This window comes from Nelumbo lutea, chromosome 7 (assembly GCF_056320005.1).
Source record: "Nelumbo lutea isolate HS-2025 chromosome 7, American lotus-T2T, whole genome shotgun sequence".
Taxonomy (NCBI): Eukaryota; Viridiplantae; Streptophyta; class Magnoliopsida; order Proteales; family Nelumbonaceae; genus Nelumbo; species Nelumbo lutea.
Genome location: NC_142690.1, coordinates 50814768 through 50837163, shown reverse-complemented (window position 1 = coordinate 50837163; position 22396 = coordinate 50814768). Strand labels below are relative to the sequence as shown.

Genomic DNA, 22396 nt, shown 5'->3' with positions numbered 1-22396 from the left:
ACCGGAGGGAATGCAATTGTGTTGGCAGCAAAGGGGGGTCTCTCTACTAGTGGTGGACCTTCCTTCAAGAGAGGAGATCTCTAGAAGAAAGCAGAAGATAAGGAAAAATTGTGGTGCACTAATTGTCAGAAGCCTCGGCACACCAAAGATACTTGTTGGGATCACCATGGGAAACCGAAGTGGGCTCAGGATTTACCTAAGAAGCAAGGTTTAGATGGTATTAGAAGACCCGGGCAGCAAGGTACCAAGAAACACCACATGGCCAATATGGTTACTCGGGAGAATCAGCCCTCCACCTCCACTGTGACTCAACCACCTCATGACCAACATAACTACTCTGGATCCGACCCAAGAGAGGATATTGTCAACTCCTTCCTTGACCATTTGGAGCTTTATGGTAGAACAATTCGCCAGATGGATGATCCTCCTACCACCTCTTTTGCATCCACTTCAGGTAATCCTGCCACAGCTTTCCATGTTGCTTCTCACGACCTTGACTCTTCATGAATCATTGATTCTGGAGTGTCAAAACACATGACTGGTATGTCCTCTTTCTTCCAAACTTATTACCCTCTTTCCGGAAGAGATAAAATGAGACTAGCTGATGGATCATACTCTCCCATAGCTGGTCAAGGAACTCTCTCTCTTCCCCTTGGCCTTACTCTTTCTAATGTTCTTCATGTTCCAAAATTTCCTATGAATTTGTTTTCAGTCAGAGTGTTACAAATTCCTTAAACTATTTCGTGACTTTTTTCCCTTCCTATTGTGTGATTCAGGATTTGGCCTCGGGGAGGACGATTGGTAGAGGTCGTATGGTTGATGGACTCTATATGTTGGAGAATACGGCTGGCCTTCTTGTTACAGAGTCTATGAGTCAGTTCAAAAAGAGAAATGTATTTATGGCATTGTCGTTTGGGTCACTTGTCTTTTGAGTCGTTGAAAGTTGTTTTCCTAGAAGTGTGTAAGCCCGTGTCTATTTCCAATTTTTCTTGTCAAACGTGTCAATTAAGCAAGCATTGTAGAACTCAATTTCCTCAAAGAAATAGTAAATCTGAGTTTCCTTTTCACATTGTGCATTCGGATGTGTGGGGCCCTGTTACTTTACCTTCTGAGAGGCTACAAGTACTTTATTACCTTCATTGACGATATTCCAGATACACTTGGGTATATCCAATGCAAACCCGTGAGGAAGTACCAAAAATTGTCCAAGATTTTCAGCGGATGGTCTTCACCCAATTTCAGACCGAAATTCAAATATTTCAATCGGACAATGCAAAAGAGTTTTTTCATAGTGACCTCACGGAGTTCTTTGCTTCACATGGCTCTCTTCACCGGAGCTCTTGTGCCCGCACACCACAACAAAATGGTGTGGCTGAACGGAATAACCGTCACCTTCTTGAAGTGGCACGGGGTTTACTACTCCACATGAATGTTCCCAAACGTTTTTCGCTTGAGGCCGTCCTTTGTTCTACATACCTCATTAACCGAATGCCCTCTCGTTGGTTAGAGTACAAAGCTCCACATCAGCTTCTCTTTCCTAAGGCCCCTCTTCTTTCTATTCCTCCCCGTGTTTTTGGTTGTCGGTGTTTTGTCCAAAACCTTTCCCCCACCCGGGGAAGATTGGACTCTCGTGCTATCCCATGTATATTTCTTGGCTACTCATTCTCTCAGAAAGGGTATCGTTGCTTTGATCCTATTTCACGGAAATTCTATGTCTCCATGGATGTTACCTTCTTTGAGGATGAGCCCTTCTTTCCTGTTTCTCCTCAGGGGGAGTGTAGGTATGAGGAGAAACTGGTTCAACTTCCTCCTCTTCCTACTCCTTCTCCTTCACCCCTTCCTCCTTCTGATCCTCCACCTTTTCGTGTTTTTTCTCGTCGTCGTAAAGGCCAATCGGGTTCAAAAGCTGAGGAGAATTCAGAAGTACCTCAAATGCCATCAGGTTCCTTGGGGGAAGATCATACTCACTCAAGTAACTTGACTCCCAACCTCCCTGTTGCTAATGATCTTGACCTTCCCATTGCCCACAAGAAAGGTGTTAGGTCGTGCACCACCAAACACCCCATTTCCAACTTTGTTTCCTATGAGAACATCTCACCTTCATTTCGTGCTTTTCTTACCTCCATTGATAGTATCCCTATTCCCAAGAATGTGGCAGAAGCTCTCTCAGTACCAGAATGGATGAAGGCCATGAAGGAAGAAATTGATGCTCTTCATAAGAATGGCACATGGGAACTTGTTGATCTCCCTAAGGGAAAGGATCCAGTTGGATGTAAATGGGTGTTCACTGTTAAGCATGGGGCTGATGGAACCGTGGAGAGGTATAAAGCTCGTTTAATGGCAAAGGGTTTCACTCAAGTATATGGGGTTGATTATGCAGAAACCTTTGCATCTGTTGCCAAAATGAACTCTATTAGAGTCATCTTCTCTCTTGCTGCCAATCTGAATTGGGATCTATATCAGCTTGACATCAAGAATGCCTTCTTGAATGGTGACCTTGAAGAGGAAGTTTATATGGTTCAACCCCCCGGTTTTTTGGCTCAAGGAAGTGAACAAAAGGTGTGCAAGTTGAAGAAGTCTTTATATGGGCTAAAGCAATCACCAAGGGCTTGGTTCAGCAGATTTCATACTGCAATCCAGAAGAGGGGATACAAGCAATGTCAGTCAGATCACACACTGTTTGTAAAGAGAGTAGAAGGTAAAATGGTTGCCCTAATAGTATACGTGGATGACATAATTGTTACTGGTGACTGGAAGGATGAAATTCAAAGTTTGAAGGGCTTCCTTGCCACTCAGTTCGAGGTGAAAGATCTAGGTCCCGTCCCGCCAAATACTTCCTTGGGATTGAGGTTGCCCGATCAAAAAGGGGTATCTTCATCTCTCAAAGGAATATGTCCTAGATTTGCTTAAGGACACTGGAAAGATTGGGGTCAAACCAGCCGACTTTCCCATTGATCCCAACCATAAGTTAAGTGACAGTCAAGGTGAACCACTTAAGGATGTGAAGCAATTTCAGAGGCTTGTAGGGAGATTGTTGTACCTCTCTATGACTCGTCTAGACATAGCATATGTTGTTGGTGTCCTCAGTCAGTTCATGCATGCACCTAGGTCCACCCACCTTGAAGCAGTAGAGAGAGTACTACGGTATCTTAAGAAGTTCCCGGGTGCTGGTTTATTATTCCAGAAACATGGACACTTGAGGGTTGAAATTTACACAGATGCAGATTGGGCTAGATCTCAAAGTGACAGAAGGTCTACTAGTGGTTATTGCACCTTTGTAGGAGGGAACCTGGTTACTTGGAGGAGTAAGAAGCAAACTGTGGTAGCTAGATCCAGTGCTGAAGCTGAGTACCGTGCAATGGCACACGGAGTAGCCGAAGGTATGTGGATAAAGAATCTATTGGGAGAGTTGGGTTTTCCAGTTGGTAAACCCATGACTCTACTCTGTGACAACAAGGCAGCTATCAATATTGCTGCCAACCCGGTACTACATGATAGAACAAAGCACATTGAAGTTGACAAGCATTTTATCAGAGAGAAAATCATCACAGGCGAGAAGTATGCACTCCATACATCAGCTCTGAAGACCAACTTGCAGACTTATTAACAAAAGGGTTAAACTATTCCAGACATCAAGGTCTCTGTGACAAGTTGGGCATGACTGATATCTATGCCCCAACTTGAGGGGGAGTGTTAACAGGTGTATTATATGTACTATACACAGGCTTAGTACCCACAGGGGTATTTTCGTAATTCTGTATACATTTTGTTATGTACGGCCAGAACAGTATAAATAGATAGCTTCACTCGACTGAAGCTAAGTTTTGTTGAGGCCTTAACTCAGTTGCCTCTTATTCTTCTTCCTCTTCTTCTTTCTTCTTCTTTTCTCCTTTTCTTCTTCTTCTTGGTCTCCTGCTCAACAGATACGAAGAAGGTGATTAGGATTGGCTGTGAGATGAATGGAGTTTACCTGTGATGATGATATCATCCACATACACTATCAAAACAGCAACCTGTTCTTGACATCTTTCCACAAAGAGTGTGTGATCGAACTGACATTGCTTGAACCCTAAATGCTGAACTACCATATGAAATGTACTGAACCAAGCCCTAGGAGATTGTTTCAAACCATAGAGAGACTTTCTTGGCTTAAACACCTTATTCCAACTTCCCTTGGCACAAAATCTCGGGGGTTGAACCATGTACACCTCCTCCTCTAGGCCACCATTTAAAAAGGCATTCTTAATGTCTAGTTGATGCCATTCCCAATCAAGATTAGTAGCTAATGATAGAAGAACTCGAATTGAGTTCATCTTAGCTACTAGAGCAAATGTCTCATCATAGTCAACTCCGTACACTTGAGTGTACCCTTTGTCTACTAATCTTGCTTTATACCGTTCAACTGTCCCATCCACCTTGTGCTTAACTGTAAACACCCACTTACACCCCACTGGGTCTTTCCCCCTTGGAAGATCCACTAATTCCCAAGTTTGATTTTTATGGAGGGCATTAATCTCCTCCTTCATAGCATCTATCCATTCAGGGTATTTTAAGGCTTCTACAACATTTTTGGGCACAAGGATGCAATCAATTGCAGATAGGAAGGCTCGATATGAGGGGGAAATGTGATCATAGGAGACATACTAGGTGATGGTTTGTTTGGTAGTGCATGACCTGACTCCCTTTCTTTGAGCAATAGGAATGTCAATGTCATCCACAGTAGGAGCAAGGGTGTTAATAGGTATAGCAGGGTTTGGACTTACCTCCTGGGAGTTTGACGGTGTCGGATGTTCAATGTTTGGTAGTTCCACATCTCTGTCACATTGTTGATCCCTACGGCGTGTACGTTGGAAGAACACGAAAGGGGGCCAGGTCCGGAACAGAAGGAAGAGAGATTTGGCAGACTTGAACCTGCTTCTTCTCTTCCACACTACTCTCCCGCTTAGGAGAAGCAAGGAAGAACGGTTCAGACTCAAAGAAGGACACATCCACAGAGACAAAATTTATGACTAATGGGATCAAAGCACCGATACCTCTTTTGAGAGGAGGGATACCCCAGAAAGATACAAGGAATGGACCGAGGGTCTAACTTTCATCGAAATGGAGACAAATCATAGACAAAAGCACGACAACCAAAGACTCTCATGGGAATGGAAAATAGAGGGGACTGAGGGAACAACAACTGATGAGGGGCCATGTAGTTCAGCACTTTGGAGGGCATGCAATTGATGACATAAGCGACTGCAAGTATAGCATCCATCCAAAACTTTTTTGGAACATTCATGTGTAACATCACCCCTCGAGCTACCTCAAGAAGGTGTCTGTTTTTTCTTTTGGCAAAACCTTTTTGTTGTGATGTTCTTGCGCATGAGCTCCTATGAATAGATCCATTGGAGGCAAAGAACTCATTATGCTCACCATGGAAGTATTCCTTGGCATTATCTAATTGAAAGATTTGTATTTCACATGGAACTGTGTAAACACCATCCGTTGGAAGTCTTGCACGATCTTTGGAACTTCATCTCTGCTATGCATCGAGAATACCCATGCATAGCGAGAAAAATCATCGGTCATGGTGATAAAGTACTTTTACCTGCCCTCAGAGATTATGGTAGTAGGCCCCATACATCAAAATACACAACATGAAAAGGAAAGCTGCATCTTTTATTAATTGAATGAAAGGTTATTCTACATTGTTTGCTCAACTGACATGTTTGACACTGGAAATCGGACACTAAACATGACTTAAATAAAAATGGAAACAAAGACTTCACTATTTCAAAAGAAACACGACCCAACTGACTATGTCAAAAAAAAAAATTGACTCTTATTTGACTGACTATATGACTCCGAGGACGACACCGAGAGACCAGCTTTGTCGTCGAGAATATAGAGACCATCCACTAGGCTTCCTCTACCAATCGTCCTCCCATATGTTAGATCCTGAAAAACACATGAACCAGGAAAAAAGGTCAAACTATAGTTTAAAGAGTTTGTGATGCTACTGATTGAAAGCAAATTCATAGGAAGTTGGGGAACATGCAATACACTATTTAGGTTAAGGCCATGGGGAAGGGATATTGATCCTTGGCCTGCAATGGAGGAGAATGATCCATTTGCAAGCCTCACTTTATCCCTTCCTGACAAAAGGCTATAAGTCTGAAATAAATTTGGTTTACCGGTCATGTGGTTAGAGGCCCCTGAGTCAATGATCTAAGGGGAATCAATAGTAGTGGTGACATGGAATGCAAAAGCCACATTACTTGATGTAAATGCAAATGAAGTAGGAGTACCAGTAACTGAACTATCCATCTGTCGCAAAGCCCTATCATATGACTCCAAGTGATCTCTGAAGGAATTCATGATACCTTCCTTGGGGTCAAAACTAGTAAAGTGGTCCCGGGTAGTACCAGCAACTTGAGTATCTTGGGTTGCCACATGTGCTACATTATGTGTTGTATTCGGCTTCTTCTGATCTTGCACTTTACCCTGTTCTTGGTTCTTCACTGCCCACTTGGGCTTCCCGTGAATTTCCCAACACGTGTCACATGTATGTCGTGAGCACCGACAATGGGTACAAAACAACTTGTCTTTATCATCAGCCTTCTTGGAGTCACTTTTCTTCCCCATATTGTTATTACCCATTGCAGCCAAAGCTACCTGTTGCTCCCCCTGAGTTGTAACCATCACACTCCGCCTACTTTCTTCAGATTGAACAAGGGCATATACCTCTTGAACCGAAGGCAACTCTTTTCTTCCTAAGATCTGAACTCTCAAGGGTTCATAAGTAGGGTTCAGTCCCAACAAGAAAGCAAACACCCGCTACTAAGAAACCAACTTCTTATAGGCCTTAGCATCATCATCATGTTTCCACTCTATAGCCTGATAGCGATCAAATTCTTTCCATACGGAAATAAGGGCCGAATAATAGGCAGACAAACTACAATTTCCCTGTTTATAGGTTGAGGATTCAGCTTGCAACTGGTAAATTTTGGCATAATGCCTTTGATCAGAATAGGTGGTTTTGGCCTGTTCCCAAATCTCACTAACGGTGTCTGCCCACATAAAATTCCTCTTCACCTTGGGTTCCATGGCTGCAAAGAGCCAAGACATCACCATACTGTTTTCTTGGTCTCACCTATCATGTTCAGTTGTCTCACACTTGGGTTCTTTCACTCTGCCATTTATGTAACCAACTTTTCCCCTTGTTGTTATATAAAGTTTCACACTTTTAGCTCACTCCAGGTAGCTCAGGCCATTTAAAGGGGTAATTGGCATGGGAAACATCATGTTTTCACCCCCCATACCAGCTGTACTACGAGTTGGTGTAACTCCAGAAACTCCAGAAGATGCTGAATCATAATTTTCCATTGAGAAGAAAAAGAAAAGGGTCACAATATACCAGAAGATCCCACGCAAACAGAATGCTGAACTCCCAAGAATTTTCCGGAAAGAGAGAAAAGTACTGCTGAAACAGTCCAGAAATAGGTCGGCCCTTAGAATAGCCCAGTAATCAGTCCAACAACTAGTCTACCAACAGGCTACTGAAAACAGTCCATTAACAGCAATAGTTCGGCCACAAGGAGTCATTAACAAGGCCTACCAACAGTTCAACAACAGCACATGATAAAAAAAGGAAACACATACCCCCGTCCAGCATGGAGATGTAAACCTCAAAACCATGGCATTCACAGCTCTTCACAGCATAGACCAGAGAAAAAAGGGGGCACATACCCCTGTCCAGCACTTGTACGAAGGTGCAAAAGATCAAGATAAAGAACCCAGAAAAATTTTTCACAGCATCGGAAAATCCAGACAATGCTTTCCACAGCAGCGAACTAAGAGAGGAGGGTCATTCCAGCATTGCCCCCCTTCTATTAAGGTTTCCTTGATGTTACGACCATGGAGGAACCCAAAGAACAGCAGCCGCAAGAACTTTGATCAATCTGATTAGAGTTTTTGGTCTTCCACGTCCAAGAGATCAAGAGAAAGAGAGGAAAAAAGGAGGACTGAGATTCAGATGTGAAAAAAATATTTCGAGCCCCAGAATTATTGCTCTGTACCATGTGTTCGATTGAGAAGAGAAGAAGAGAGAGAGAGAGAGAGAGAAGAGAGGTTCGATTGAGAACCAAAGACTTAAGGGCTGCCCGGCTACCAGCTTCTTATTTATATTCTCTTAACATAATAAGGCCAGTAATTACAAGAATGCCCTTGGTGGCAAATCATAATAATGAACAAATAACAAAAAATAAAAAAGGAACTAGCTGACAGCTCCTAGGTTTACTAGGCTGACAGCATACTAACAGCAAACCAAAATAAGTTTCACAACATCTTTCACGTAAAATCAAAATCAAAGGGTATTTCCTCTAGGGAATATAATTAAGGGGTTAGCAAACATAGTGCATACTTATACACCCTGAATAGGGAAATCCTATTTCTACTTGGGTGTAGAGAATCCTAGTACTAATTCCCCTTGGGACCATTGTTATTTTATGTACCTTATATAGTGTATCATACTTGTACAATACATCTGTTTTTTTCTTTGTAAGAGAAGGGCACAGTTCTCCTTTCTCATTTTGGTACCTCATTAATATATAAGTTATTCTTTGGGCGTGTACAACACTTAAAACACCATTCAACTGTCTTTGTCTTCTTCGAATTGCTTCTGGCAATAGTGGGGAACTCAAAGCTAGTCATCTCTTGGATGAACTGTAACAATTTAAGTGCTTGGGTCTATAGACAAACTCTAAGGAAGATTGTGATGTAGGACCAGCTCAATTCCAGTCCTATGAGAATGTTGAATGATCAACCTTTGATTAGAAATTTGTGACTGCTGATAATTGTAAGGGTTTCTTGAAGGAATAAGAAAGGAAACGGAGAGAGAATACCCAAAATCACTCATGTGGTAAATCACTCTAGGGTATGGGAATCACTAACTATAAATAGCATTAGCTCCAAAAAATTAAATAAACTTCATTTATCCTTGGTAAAACGTCCATACATATTTACAGACAGTAGTAGGCTCATAAGAATCCTAGTAGGACTGAAAAAAGAATTGCCATATTCCTATTTTATTTCAAAGAAGACTTAATAACTCTTAAACTACTTATTCAATGACTAAAACTTTAAACATGAACAAACCATACTAGACAAATCAAACCCTCATGCACATCTCATGAAAAAGAAAAGAAGAAAAGAAAAGAGAAAGAAAAGAGAAAGAAAGAGAAAGAAAGGGAAAAAAGGTAAGAGAAAGGAAAGGAAGAAAGAAAGACAAAGATAAGAAAAAGAAAAGAGAAGGGAAGGGAAGGGAAAGGAAGAGAAGCGTTTCACTTCAATGCTGGCGTGAATGTTACTTACCAAACCTTTGAAATCCTTGTTATTTCAACCTGAATAATAAGAAGAGTACTCCCATTTAGGGTGTCAATGGACAAGTTTGGGTTGGACATTGTCCAAATCAAAATCAGTTTGATGGATTGGACGGACCAATAAGACATATTCAATTGGATCAGTCCAGACTTAATGATCCAAAGTATTTATTTTTTCGGTTTGGACCTGGTCCGTTCGTAGTGGATTTATATTGGATTGGGTAAGGCTTAACCGATATTCAGTCCATTAATAGAAAATAAGAATACAGGTGTCAATAGACTAGGTTTGGATTGGAACAAATTTAAACTAAAACCAATTTGAACATATTGGATGGCCCAGACATTGAATTGGACTGGTCCAAAATGGTCCTAAGTATTCATTGGTTTGGATTGGACCTGGTCCATTTGTAATGGGTTCGTATTGGACCACATCGGACTGGACCAAATCTGACCCAATTGACACCCCTACTTCCAGTTGACCTCTTCTGCTCAAAGATCCTTTCACTCCTCTCCTTCCTAGCATACCAGCCTAGTAGGCATGCAAATGAATCAGATTAGATTCAGTAAAGGGTATATCCGATCTGATTTGATAAGAAATCCAACTGATCCAAATCCAATAAGAACCCATTGGATTTTCAAGATTATGATTTGAATCCAAATCCAAATACAGTCATCTGATTTGAATCCAATTCCATTTGAATTGTAATAAAAATACTTGATCATACATATAGATAATATATTATATAAATAATATAAATAATATAATAATATATAATATTTCATAACAAACGGATCTGATCAGGTAATGGTGAACCAGATTGGGGTATATTTGAATTCAATCCATTAACTAAATAGATCGACTTTTCCGATTCGATCCAATTTGTTAGGATCAAGGGAGGTAATCTGAATCCAGCACTCACCAGATCAAATTCGGATTCAAATCAGATCTGATCCAACTTATTTGCAGCCCTACAGCCTAGTGAAAAAAAGAGGAAATGATTTTTTCCTTTTCTTTATTTTGGTTGGATATAGGGGTCTTTTTATATTGCAGCATTTATGTAGTTTAGTAAGGGCAGGGTTGGTTCTTTTTGTGTGCTGTTTATTGCTTCTTTTCATCTAGTTTCAAATTGCATACCTGTTATATATATATATATATATATATATATATATATATATATATATATATTTTGTTTTCCTTTAATGAAAGCATGCTACTATTCATTTAGATATTTCATCTCATCTCATATTTACAAGCGTTTCAAATCAACGTAAATTCACGTTTCATGCAAGGATATGCAGTCTTCCAAAAAGCCCATCATAAAGCATTCAATTAGTCAACCTTGCAAAAAAAAATTGCTTATATTGATTTTTAATCTCTACATAGCTCCAACTGTGTGCTTATGTAGAGTATACACTTAATATGTGTCATTTATTCTTGCCTTAATTGAAGCCCATAAAAAAAATGTCACTATCTAACAGAAATGAAGATATTTATTGGACCATATCCCACATCAAAGCCTTCATGAAGCACCTGAATTGGACTTGGAGGTTAGTTTGGTAACACAAAGAAGAGTGGAGAAAGGGTTTCTCCTGTTGTTGACTTCTTAAACTTCTAAAAGGTCTGTAAGTTTCACTAATTAAGATGAAGTTGGGATGGTATGTCTTGATACAGTAGTGTCGCTCTCTCAAAATTCCTCACAATTAAACTATATCCAATAGATATGGAACGAGGCTTTTTCATATCATGGGTCGTTAAACTGCCCGGCCTGTTCTGAGTTTGATAGTCAATAAGCTTTTTTTCTGTGAGCAGCATCTAGAATCTGTCTTGAAGTTGAAGATAGCTCCCCTTAACCTTTTTTTTTCATTTTAGAGGTAAGTAACTTTTCTGTTAGTTTATAAATATTTCCAACCCGACTGATAGATTGTAGTCTTATTTGTGCAATCATAATAATAGTATATATGCCTTTTCTTTTAATTAATTTTGTTTTTACTATAAAAATGGTAGCATTTATGTGTTTTTTCTGAGGATGTGGTACTGAGTAGAGTGGAATGACAGAACAGGATTCATCCACCAGCTGATGAATATAGTTGTGACAGGGCTCTTCAGAATTAAGAACTAGAAAGCATATTACTTGAATTTCTGTCAGCACCTGTGTTACATCTTCTCAGATAATGCCTGTATAGATCTTTAAATATGCATTACAAGGCCATTTCAAACTGGCACGTTCTACCTGTCCATTCACTGGAATTTGATTTTTCACTCCTGAATGGGTTCTCCGCTCTCTAATCAGGTAGTTGTTTTCTTATTTTTGCAGATGCTGCTATTCAGCAGGCAAATTGGGATGTTTCAAAAGTCAGGGAAAAGTTTGGTCGAGACATTGAAGCACACGTAGAATCTATTCGTAATGCAAAGCTGTTGGAAATGATAACTAAGTATGAGGTAATGTATTTATAACATTGTTGTTCAATAATGCTCCACTGTAATATTATAATTTGTTTGGTCTCTTTTGTACAAATATGAGGAGCTTTCTGTCAGCTAGTGACACTAATTGGAAATACATTTGACATGCAGAAGCAACTCACTGAAACACTTACTGAACCTGTTGAATCCTTATTTGAAGCTGCCGGAAAGGACACTTGGACACTGATAAGAAGACTTCTTGGACGTGAGACTGAAGCTGCTATATCAGAATTTTCAACGGTCCTTACTGGTTTTGAGTTCGATCAAGCAGAATTTGATAAACTGGTACAGAATCTGCGTGACTTTGCAAGAAGTATCGTGGAGAAAAAAGCAAAAGAAGAAGCTGGAAAAGTCTTGATTCGCATGAAGGATAGGTTGCCATTTGGGTTCTTTCATTTAGTACTTCATAAGTTTAATTATCCTTCCTTTCTAATCACCTTCATATTATCTTCAGGTTCTTAACAATCTTCAGCCATGATAAGGATTCAATGCCAAGAGTTTGGACTGGAAAAGAAGATATTCGGGCAATTACAAAAGAAGCCCGTGCTTCGGTAATTTGCATTTCAAGGATATTGTACCAAAAATATGTTTGAAAGGATTTCACCTAGTATCTAATATCTGAATTCTCTTTTTTTCTTGAGAAACATTGCACTAAGATTCTTTCATCATGTTGCAGGCGCTGAAGCTTTTATCTGTTATGGCAGCCATTCGCTTGGAGGACAAACCAGATAAGATTGAAAATGTTATTTTTTCTTGTCTTAAGGATTCAACTGTTGGTTTTCCTGTATCCAATGATAGGAGCATGGGAACTTCTGTGGATCCACTTGCTTCAAGCACATGGGAAGAGGTATCAGTTACTCAGTTAGTGTCTTTCAATGGTTAAACTTAATTTGTGTCATATTTTGCTCATAATTAATGTACATGTGGATCAGGTTCCTCCAAATAGAACACTGATTACTCCAGTACAATGTAAGTCCTTGTGGAGACAGTTCACAGTAGAGACTGAGTATACTGTTACTCAAGCCATCTCTGCACAGGTAAGCTATTTCTTAATATATGTTCTCCAAAATTTTTCTTTTCTTTATATTTGCATTTTTTAATCAACTTGGAATACATCTGTAGCAGTCGTAGGTTTAGTTCAAAAACTGTTCAAGAGAAGAAGAAGAAAAGAAGAAATGAAAGAAAGAGAGTGCAGAGTCAAATGAGTTCTGCCGCCCCCCTCATTGGCTTTTATATGACTTAACAAAAAATGGTACAGTGACAAAAATACCCCTGTTGACTGTGACAGAGAGAAAAAACACAAAACAGTAGCTTGAAACAATGTTAAATAAAGATGGGGAAACAACTAAGTGTGCTGGTCAACATCTCTACACGCCCCCTCAAGTTGGGAATAGATATTGAGAATTCCCAACTTGCATAAATTTATCTCCATCCTGACTTTAGTAATTGCCTTGGTAAAGTGATCAGCAAGCTGCATATCAGAGGCAATGTATGGAAAGCACACTTCTTGAGAGGCAACTCTCTCCCTAATAAAGTGTCGATCCGCCTTAATGTGTTTCGTCCTGTCATGCTGTATTGGGTTATGGGCAGCATTAGTAGCAGCTTGATTGTCACCAGTGTTTTAAAAGGCATGGGAGGCTTACACCTAGAGGCGCGCCTCCAAGCGAGGCGCTCCCAAAACGCCCTAAGGTGTATGCTAGGGGCACTGACACCTCTGAGGCGTATGCCTCAGGTGCAAGAGGCTTATCCCCTGGACATCTCTTGAGGTATGCTAGGATCTTCTTTTCTTTCCTTTTCTCTTTATTTTTCTTTCCCCTCCCTTTCTTTTCCTTTCCTTTTTTTTCCTTTTTCTTTCCCTTCCCTGAGGCATATTCCACGACCTGGACATCTCTTGAAGTATGCTAGGATCTTCTCAACAACCAACAAATGAGTGGCTCTTGGAGAATGCATGTACTGACTAACAACACTGATAGAATAAGAAATGTCAGACCGAGTTAGACAAAGATACAAAAGTTTCCCAACTAGCCGTTGATACATGGTCTTGTCATCAAGAGGTTCAACTTCTGCACTGATCTTATGATTCAGAAGAAAAACAGTCCTTGAGAGTGTGGGACTGTTAGAATAGATGCATAAATCAAAAGAAGTCGAAAAACAGCAGAAAATACTTCTTCTATGGAGTAGAAGGTGAAGGAGAGGTGGCAATAAGGGTTTAGAGTATGAGAGTTTCAAACCTTACTCTCTCTCTAACACCCTAACACTATTTTATTAAGTTAAATTTGAATAATTACAAGGAGACCCTTAGTTGGGCAAGAAATTACAAAGAACATAACATAGAAAGGATGGGCCCAGAATAAGGCCCATTACAGAAAGGAACATAAACAGTAAGAAAGGATAAACAGCCTATGGGCCATTCGGCCCATCTTCTCTACACTCCCCCTCAAGCTGAGCATAAATGTCAATCATGCCAAGCTTGCCAGTATCATGCTGAAGTTTTGCCTTGGGAATGCCCGTGGTGAGAAAATCTGCTAACTGTCCTTCAGATGTGATGAAAGGAAGACATACTTCACCCGAAGAGACCCTTTCTCGAATAAAGTGTCTATCGACTTCAATATGCTTAGTTCTATCATGTTGCACTAGGTTGTGAGCAATGTTGATGTCGCCTGATTATCACAGTACAACATCATTGGCTTGTCATGCTCAACCCCTAGTTCCTCCCTCAATGATTTTATCCACAATAGTTCAGAAACTCCATGTGCCATGGCCCTGTATTCTGCTTCTACTGAAGATCGAGCAACAACCGATTGTTTCTTGCTTCTCCAAGAAACAACTTACCAGCCACCAAGCTGCAATACCCAGAAGCAAGAACTCGCAGCACTGAATCCAAAGATGTTTCGGCAATTTGACAATCCAGAAAATGAATGAAAACAACCCAGAAATCTCTTGGTTAAACCAGATTAAAAACAACCGAATAGTTGTACAGTTTTCAAAGAAACTTTGGACACTTCAATAGTCCAAAAACAGAAAAATAATCCAGAAATAACTGAGCACAACTTACAATCTCTGACTTAAGCTCCAAATCAGAAACTGAACTGTTCTTTTTCTCTGATTCTTCCTGGTCACCGAACCACTCTCCAAGAGATTTGAGTCTTGGGCACCCTCCAATGACCTCCAAGAATCAGGTGACACAAGCTGAAGCTTCCATCCCTAGAACACTCTCATGTAATCGGCTGGACTACACCCACATGAGAGCCCAAGCCAAGTTCAGGTCTGCTCTGATACCAAGAAGAAAAGCAGTCCTTGAGAGTGTGGGACTGTTAGAATAGATGCAGAAATCAAAAGAAATCGAAAAACAACAGAAAATACTTCTTCTATGGAGTAGAAGGTGAAGAAAGAGATGGTGACAATAAGGGTTTAGAGTATGAGAGTTTCGAACCATACTCTCTCTCTTAACACCCTAACATTATTTTATTAAGTTAAATTTGAATAATTACAAGGAGACCCTTAGTTGGGCAAGAAATTACAAAGAACATAACATAAAAAGGATGGGCCCAGAATAAGGCCCATTACAGAAAGGAACATAAACAGTAAGAAAGGATAAATAGCCTATGGGCCATTCGGCCCATCTTCTCTACAGATTCAATTCAATGGGAGTATCTATAGGTTTAACTCCCAATTTTCTTGTTTCCTCCAAGAGGTCAAGGACATATTTCCTCTGAGAAATGAAAATACCATGTTTAGATCTATCCACCTCAATTCCTAGAAAGTATTGGAGATGGCCCAAATCTTTCACCTCAAACTCTTTTGTGAAGTAATTGTTTAAGGGAATTAATCTCATCAACATCATTGCTTGTTACCACAATATCATCTACATATATAGCAAGGAGTGTCAAGGACGGACCACCCCTCTTGATGAAAAGTGTGTGGTTTAAGTGAGCCTGCATATACCCAAATTTTCCAAAGCCAATCTAAACCTATCAAACCAAGCCCTTGGAGATTGCTTTAAACCATACAATGACTTCTTGAATTTGCAAACCTTCTTGCATGCATTTGTATTTACAAAAACTAGGAGGCAACTCTATATACACTTCCTACAAATCACCATTGAGGAAAGCGTTCTTGACATCCATTTGGAACATGGGCCAAGAACATTTGCAGCCAAAGATAACAGAACATAGATAGTATTCATCTTAGCAACTGGTGCAAAAGTGTCAGAGTAATCAATGCCATAGGTATGTGTGTAACCCTTTGCAACAAGATGAGCCTTATATCTTTCAATTGATCCATCTATATTATGCTTCACAATGAAAACCCATCTGCACCCAACTAGTTTCTTTCCTTCAGGTTGATCCACCAACTACCATGTCTCATTTTTAGTGAGTGTATTCATCTCCTTCTTCATTGCATCCTTTAACTCAGGCACAATGAGAGCTTCCTACACAGTTTTAGGGATGGATATAGCAGAAATTGATGCCAAATAGGTTTTATAGGATGGGGAAAGGTGGTTGTATGAGAGAAATTGAGATATGCAATGAGTAGTGGATGTGGTACATCTCTGTTTCCCTTTACGGACTGCAATGGGAAGGTCAAGATCATTAGTAGAAGGCAATGGCTCCATGATGGTAGTCTTAGGAGTGGAAGGTGAAGTTGTAGTATCTAGATCAGGTGCCGCAGAGGAAACTGGAACTAGCCTAAGCTGATCATTAGCACCAAAATCAACTTGTCTCCACCTCCTATGAAAAACCTTCAACTCCTTACATTTCTGACAATGATCCTCCTGACACAATTCCTTTTCAAGAACAGGGGTAAGAAGGGGAACTTCAAGAACAGACACATCCCCTCAATTCTCTCTCCCCCTGAGATGAAACTCCTGGATAATAAGGAACATCCCCAAAAAAGGTAACGTCCATAGACACAAATCAAGAGCAAGAAATTGGGTCATAACAGCAATATCCCTTTTGATTTTGTGCATTACGGAGAAAAATGCATGTGGAAGCTTTATGATCAAATTTAAAATGATTAGGCCCCAAAATCTGAACAAAACATGTGCACCCAAAGACCTTAAGAAAAATAGTAAAAGTTGAAAAACAGTCTTAGAAGTAGGGATTGTGTTTGAAACAAAGAAAACTAGCAAGAGAAGATTAGAGAAGAGAGAGCTGCGGCAAGAAGTGTTAGAGGATGAGAGATTCGAACATAACCTCCCTCTAACTTTCTAATACACTTTTATTAAGTTAATCTTTTAGTAATTACAAGAGAGGTCCTTAGTTGGACAAGAAATTACAAAAAGAGGAACATAAAAGAGTATGGGCCCAGAATAAGGCCCATTACAGAGAAGAACATAAAGATAACATACAATAACAGCCTATGGGCCATTCGGCCCATCTTCTCTACACTCCCCCTCAAGCTGAGCATAGATGTCATTCATGCTCAGCTTGCCAGTGTCATGATGAAGTCTTGCCTTGGAGATGCCTTTGGTGAGAAAGTCTACCAATTGTCATTCAGAGGTAACAAATGGAAGGCACACTTCTCCGGAGGAGACTCTTTCTCGGATAAAATGTCTATCAACTTCAATATGTTTGGTTCGATCATGTTGTATCGGGTTGTGAGCAATGTTGATGGCAGCCTGATTATCACAGTACAACATCATGGGTCTGTCATGATCAATCCCAAGTTCTTCCATTAAGGACCTTAGCCACAACAATTCCGAGACCCATGTGCCATGGCCCTATACTCTGCTTCTGCAGAAGATCTAGCCACAACAGATTGTTTCTTACTTCTCCAAGAGACAACATTACCAGCCACCAGACTGCAATATCCTGAAGTAGATCTTCTGTCATCCATATTTCCAGCCCAATCAGCATCAGTATAGGCTTCAAGTTTCAAGTGGTCATGCTTGGTAAATAGGATTCCTTTCCCTGGAGAGCCTTTCAGATAGCACAAAATCCGTTCTGCTGCTACCATATGAGTATCTATAGGAGCATGCATCAATTGGCTAATGCAACTGACAGCATACGCAATATCTGGTCTAGTCATGCACAGGTACAAAAGCTTCCCAAGAAGTCTCTGAAAAACCCCTTTATCTTCCAACAGAGTTCCATCTGTAGCTGAAAGTTTGTGACTCATATCAATGGGAGTTCAAGCTGGTCTTGCACCCAGTTTTCCAGTTTCAGACAATAAATCAAGAACATATTTCCTTTGGGAAATAAGGATCCCATCCTTGGATCTGACAACTTCTATGCCAAGGAAGTATCTCAACTCCCCTAGATCCTTAATCTCAAATTCTATACGGAGGAAAGACTTAAGAGCCAGAATGCCTGAGGCATCATCACCAGTCACTATAATGTCATCAACATACACAATGAGATACACTGCCAAAGATCTACTTTTCTTCACAAACAGAGTATGATCCGACTGTGTCTGAACATAGCCGAATTTAACAAGTGCAGCTCTAAATCTCTCAAACCAAGTTCTAGGAGATTGTTTGAGACCATAAAGAGATTTCTTCAATCTGCATACCTTTCCTTGCATATCTTTCCCATACATCCCTGGGGGAAGGCACATGTAGACTTCCTCATGTAAGTGACCATTCAGGAATGCATTCTTTACATCCAACTGATAGAGAGGCCAATCAAAGTGAGCTGCTAGAGATAAAAGAACCCTCACATATGTCATCTTGGCAACAGGGGCAAAAGTCTCCAGGTAGTCAATCCCATATGTCTGTGTATACCCTTTTGCAACAAGCCTAGCCTTGTACCTCTCAATAGTTCCATCAGCCCTGTATTTAATGGTGAAAACCGACTTGCACCCAACCGGATCCTTCCCTTCAGGCAAATCCACCACCTCCCAAGTACCATTTGCATGTAGAGCATCCATTTCGGTTTCCATGGCATCTCTCCATTCTGGAATCCCAAGAGCTTCTGAGACAGACCTAGGAATGGGGTTAGAAGCAACAGAAGAGAGATAGGCAAAGTATGAAGGAGAAAGCAGGTCATAAGAAAGGTGTTTGAAAATGCAGTGTAGTACATTTCCGCTTCCCTTTCCTAACAGCAATGGGGACATCAAGGTCTGGAAAAGATAATTCCAAAGGAGTTGAACCTATTATCTCATCTGTGATTGGGAATGTATGAGCTTCATCTGTTGTAAAGGAAGCCATTTGCTCATTCCTGGATCTCTGCCTTTGATACACTTTGGGATTATGGATAGGGCGAGGGGGTAAAGAAATAGGGTCCCTGGGACAAGAGGTATGAAGTGATTGATCCTCCTTTGACTCATTTGGTGAGGATACAGGTTTGTCAAGAAACTCAACTGGGACAGGAAGAGGAAGAGCAAAAACTTGAGACAGACTCCCCCTGTGGACAAAGTCCATCCTGAGAGGACTATAAAAAGGAGAAAGTTCATTAAAGGTAACATCCATAGAAACATGTCGGGTGCCAGTCTTTGGATCAAAACAGCAATAACCCTTTTGTGTGGGGGAGTAACCAAGGAAGATACATTTGTGGGCTTTCGGTTCAAACTTGTGTCTTTGCACACTTGGAATGTGAACATAGCAGGTACATCCAAACATACGAAGAGGAATTGGGAAGAGATCCTTGTCTGGATGAAGAAGACTGAAGGGGGATTTAAACCCTAGAACCCTGGATGGCATACGGTTTATGAGATAGGTAGCAGTAAGTACAACATCACCCCAAAATCTTGTGGGAACATGTGAGGCAAACAAAAGACTCCTTGCAACTTCAACAATATGCCTATTTTTCCTCTCAGCAACTCCATTTTGTTCAGGGGTTCTAACACAGGAGCTTTGATGAATAACCCCCATGTCTGAAAGATACAAGGATAAACTCTTCTCAAAGTACTCTTTTGCATTGTCAGATCTGAAAACCTTAATTCTGGTATCAAATTGAGTTAGAACAAGCTCATGAAATTGCCTCACAAGTCTTGGAACTTCATCCCGGGATTTCATTAAGTATATCCAGGTGAATCTAGTGAAGTCATCAATGAACAAGATAAAATATCTGTAACCCCCCATAGAGGATAAATGGTATGGCCCCCACACATCAGAGTGCACAATATGAAAAAGAAAAGAGGATCTTTTATTGCTCACAGGGTAATTTTTTCTACAATGCTTTGACAACTGACAAAACTCACAATTGAGACTGGACACACCGACTTAAACAGTTTTGGAAACAAATGGCTTAAAGCAGAAAAAGGTAAATGACCCAACCGACAATGACTCAACATAATTTGACTAACAGACTCTGAAAAAGTAGAACCAAAAGCAACATTCTTGGGATGATCAAAGCATTGGCCAGGGGTGTCGAGCAAGTATATTCCATTCGCTTCATGGCCACTCCCAATCACTTTCTGAGACTTCAGGTCCTGAAACACACAGTGAGAAGGGAAGAATGTTACACAACAATTCAATGATTTGGTAAGGCTACTTACAGATAACAAATTGGTATTTAATTTAGGCACATGAAGAGTGGAAGATAAGAGTAAGGAGTTTGTAGCCTTGACAGTTCCCTTGCCGGAAATACGGGCAAGAGAACCATCAGCTAAGGTGATTTTGTCACGGCCAGGAAGTAAATCATATGAAACAAATAAAGTGGAAAGGTTGGTCATGTGATCAAAAGCACCTAAGTCTATGATCCAAGGGGTTTTGTGTTTACCTGAGGTGGATGCATGGTTAGCGGAAGCCCTTATACCTAAGTGAGCAAATGCAATGGTGGTTGAACTTCCAGAAGGGACGGATGATGAAGATGCACCTTCAAGCTGACTGATCATCTTTCCAAACTTCTCATATTCAGCTTTCATGGCTGCCAACTGTGCATTGGTAGATTCAACCTCTGTATCTATGCCTGTGGCTGCATGTGCATTTCCTGTCTTTCTACTATCATTCTTCTTCTGGAATCTGATAGGTACAAGATTGGGATGCAACTTCCAGCACTTGTCCTTTGAATGTTTCGGCTTCTTACAATATTCACACACCACTTCTTTCCTTCCTGAGCCATTGTAAGCTTCTGTAACCCCTTTGGGTTTAATTCCCATATTTGCAAAATGATCATTAATACCAACTCCTTGAACCTGCACTTGCCTTCTACTTTCTTCACTGCTGACCAGAGTATATGCTTGTGACAATGAAACATCTTCCTTGGACAAGATGTTTTGCTTTGTAATGTCATATTCAGAATTTAGCCCTGTCAAGAACTCAAACACCCTATTCCGTTCAACCAATTTCCTGTATGTTTCAGCATCCTTAGGGGTATCCCAAGTCATAGCCTCTATCAAATCAATCTCTTGGCATATAGATTTTAAGATTGAGAAGTATGCTGCAAGTGACTTCTCCCCCTGTCTTAGATTTTTCACATCACTTCTCAGTTTGTAAGCTCTAGCAACATTCAAATTCTGGGAATAAGTCTCTGCAACACTATCCCAGATCTCTTTAGCCAAATTCATCCACAGATAAGGTTGACTGATATGTGGCTGCATTGAGTTCACAAGCCACTCAATCACAGTGTAGTTTTCTTGTACCCATCTCTCATAAGATGGATCATCCTCTGGAGGAGCTTTCTTGCTCCCAGAAATAAAACCCCATTTTCCTTTGCTACAAATATGGATTTTCACTGATTGTGACCAAGCTAAGTAATTGGTCCCATCAAGCTTGACTGTAGTTACAGCTAGCATAGAATTGGTTGGGGTTCCCAAAATCTGCCCATATTCAGCAATATTCTTGTTTTCAAAGTTTGAGAAACCCATCATGCAACGTTCGGTGATAGTTCTTTTCTTTTCTGTTTCAGCCTCCAAAAGACACCCAGCAACCTCCAAACACAAGATATTTCAGATTCTAACAGCCGATGTCCCAAAGAGGAAAAAAAAAATTACAGTCTTTGAGAGACCTTCTGTCGAACACTCAGTGTGCAATACTTAACAGCTCACTGTTTACTGTTTCAGCCTTCAAAGTATAGGGCACTGTTTACTGTTTCAGCCTTCAAGAAAGGGCTGGAATGAAGATGAGACTAGTACCACTTAGTTTTAACAGTCTCAGCAACTTCCCAACCCAATAATCAGCCGAATAGGACCTCCAAAACAACCCAGAAATTTCTGGGTAGGAGCAGTCCAACAACAGTGGCCGAATGAAGCAGTCTCAGCAACAGTGATTCCAGGGGTATTTCGGCTACTTGACAGTCCAGAAAAGAGTTAAAACCAACCCAGAAATCTCTGGATTAAGTCAGACCAGAGGATAGCCGAATAGCAGCACTGTTTCCAAGGAAACTTCGGCCCTTTTAACAGTCCAGAACAGTGAAAAATTAACCCAGAAACAACTGAGCAAAGACTTACAGTAAGAGAGTCTCTGGTTTGTACAATAAACCAGGCCGAACACTTGTCCTCTAGGAAACTTCAAAAACCCTTTTCTCTGATTTTAAATCAGGTAAAGCAACTTGTTCTCTAATTCTTCCTAGTCACCGAACCCTTCTCCAAGTGTGTAGAAGCTTGGGAACCCTCCAATGACCTCCAAGAATCAAGCGGATGACTGTAAACTCTCAGCCCTAGAACCTCCTCATGTAGTTGGCTGGAC

General features: G+C 40.5%; 1 protein-coding gene across 2 annotated transcripts in view; it reads left to right on the top strand.

Moving 5' to 3' along the window:
- LOC148846352 (protein ROOT HAIR DEFECTIVE 3 homolog 2-like) overlaps nt 1-22396 on the top strand; it is a 112737-nt gene that overhangs the window by 77605 nt on the left and 12736 nt on the right. For both annotated transcript variants that reach the window (XM_088953512.1, XM_088953513.1), the window contains 5 exons: nt 11681-11805; nt 11938-12200; nt 12281-12377; nt 12503-12673; nt 12759-12863. In XM_088953512.1, the coding sequence (XP_088809638.1) occupies nt 11681-11805; nt 11938-12200; nt 12281-12377; nt 12503-12673; nt 12759-12863 (761 nt within the window). The remainder of the gene's footprint in view (nt 1-11680; nt 11806-11937; nt 12201-12280; nt 12378-12502; nt 12674-12758; nt 12864-22396) is intronic.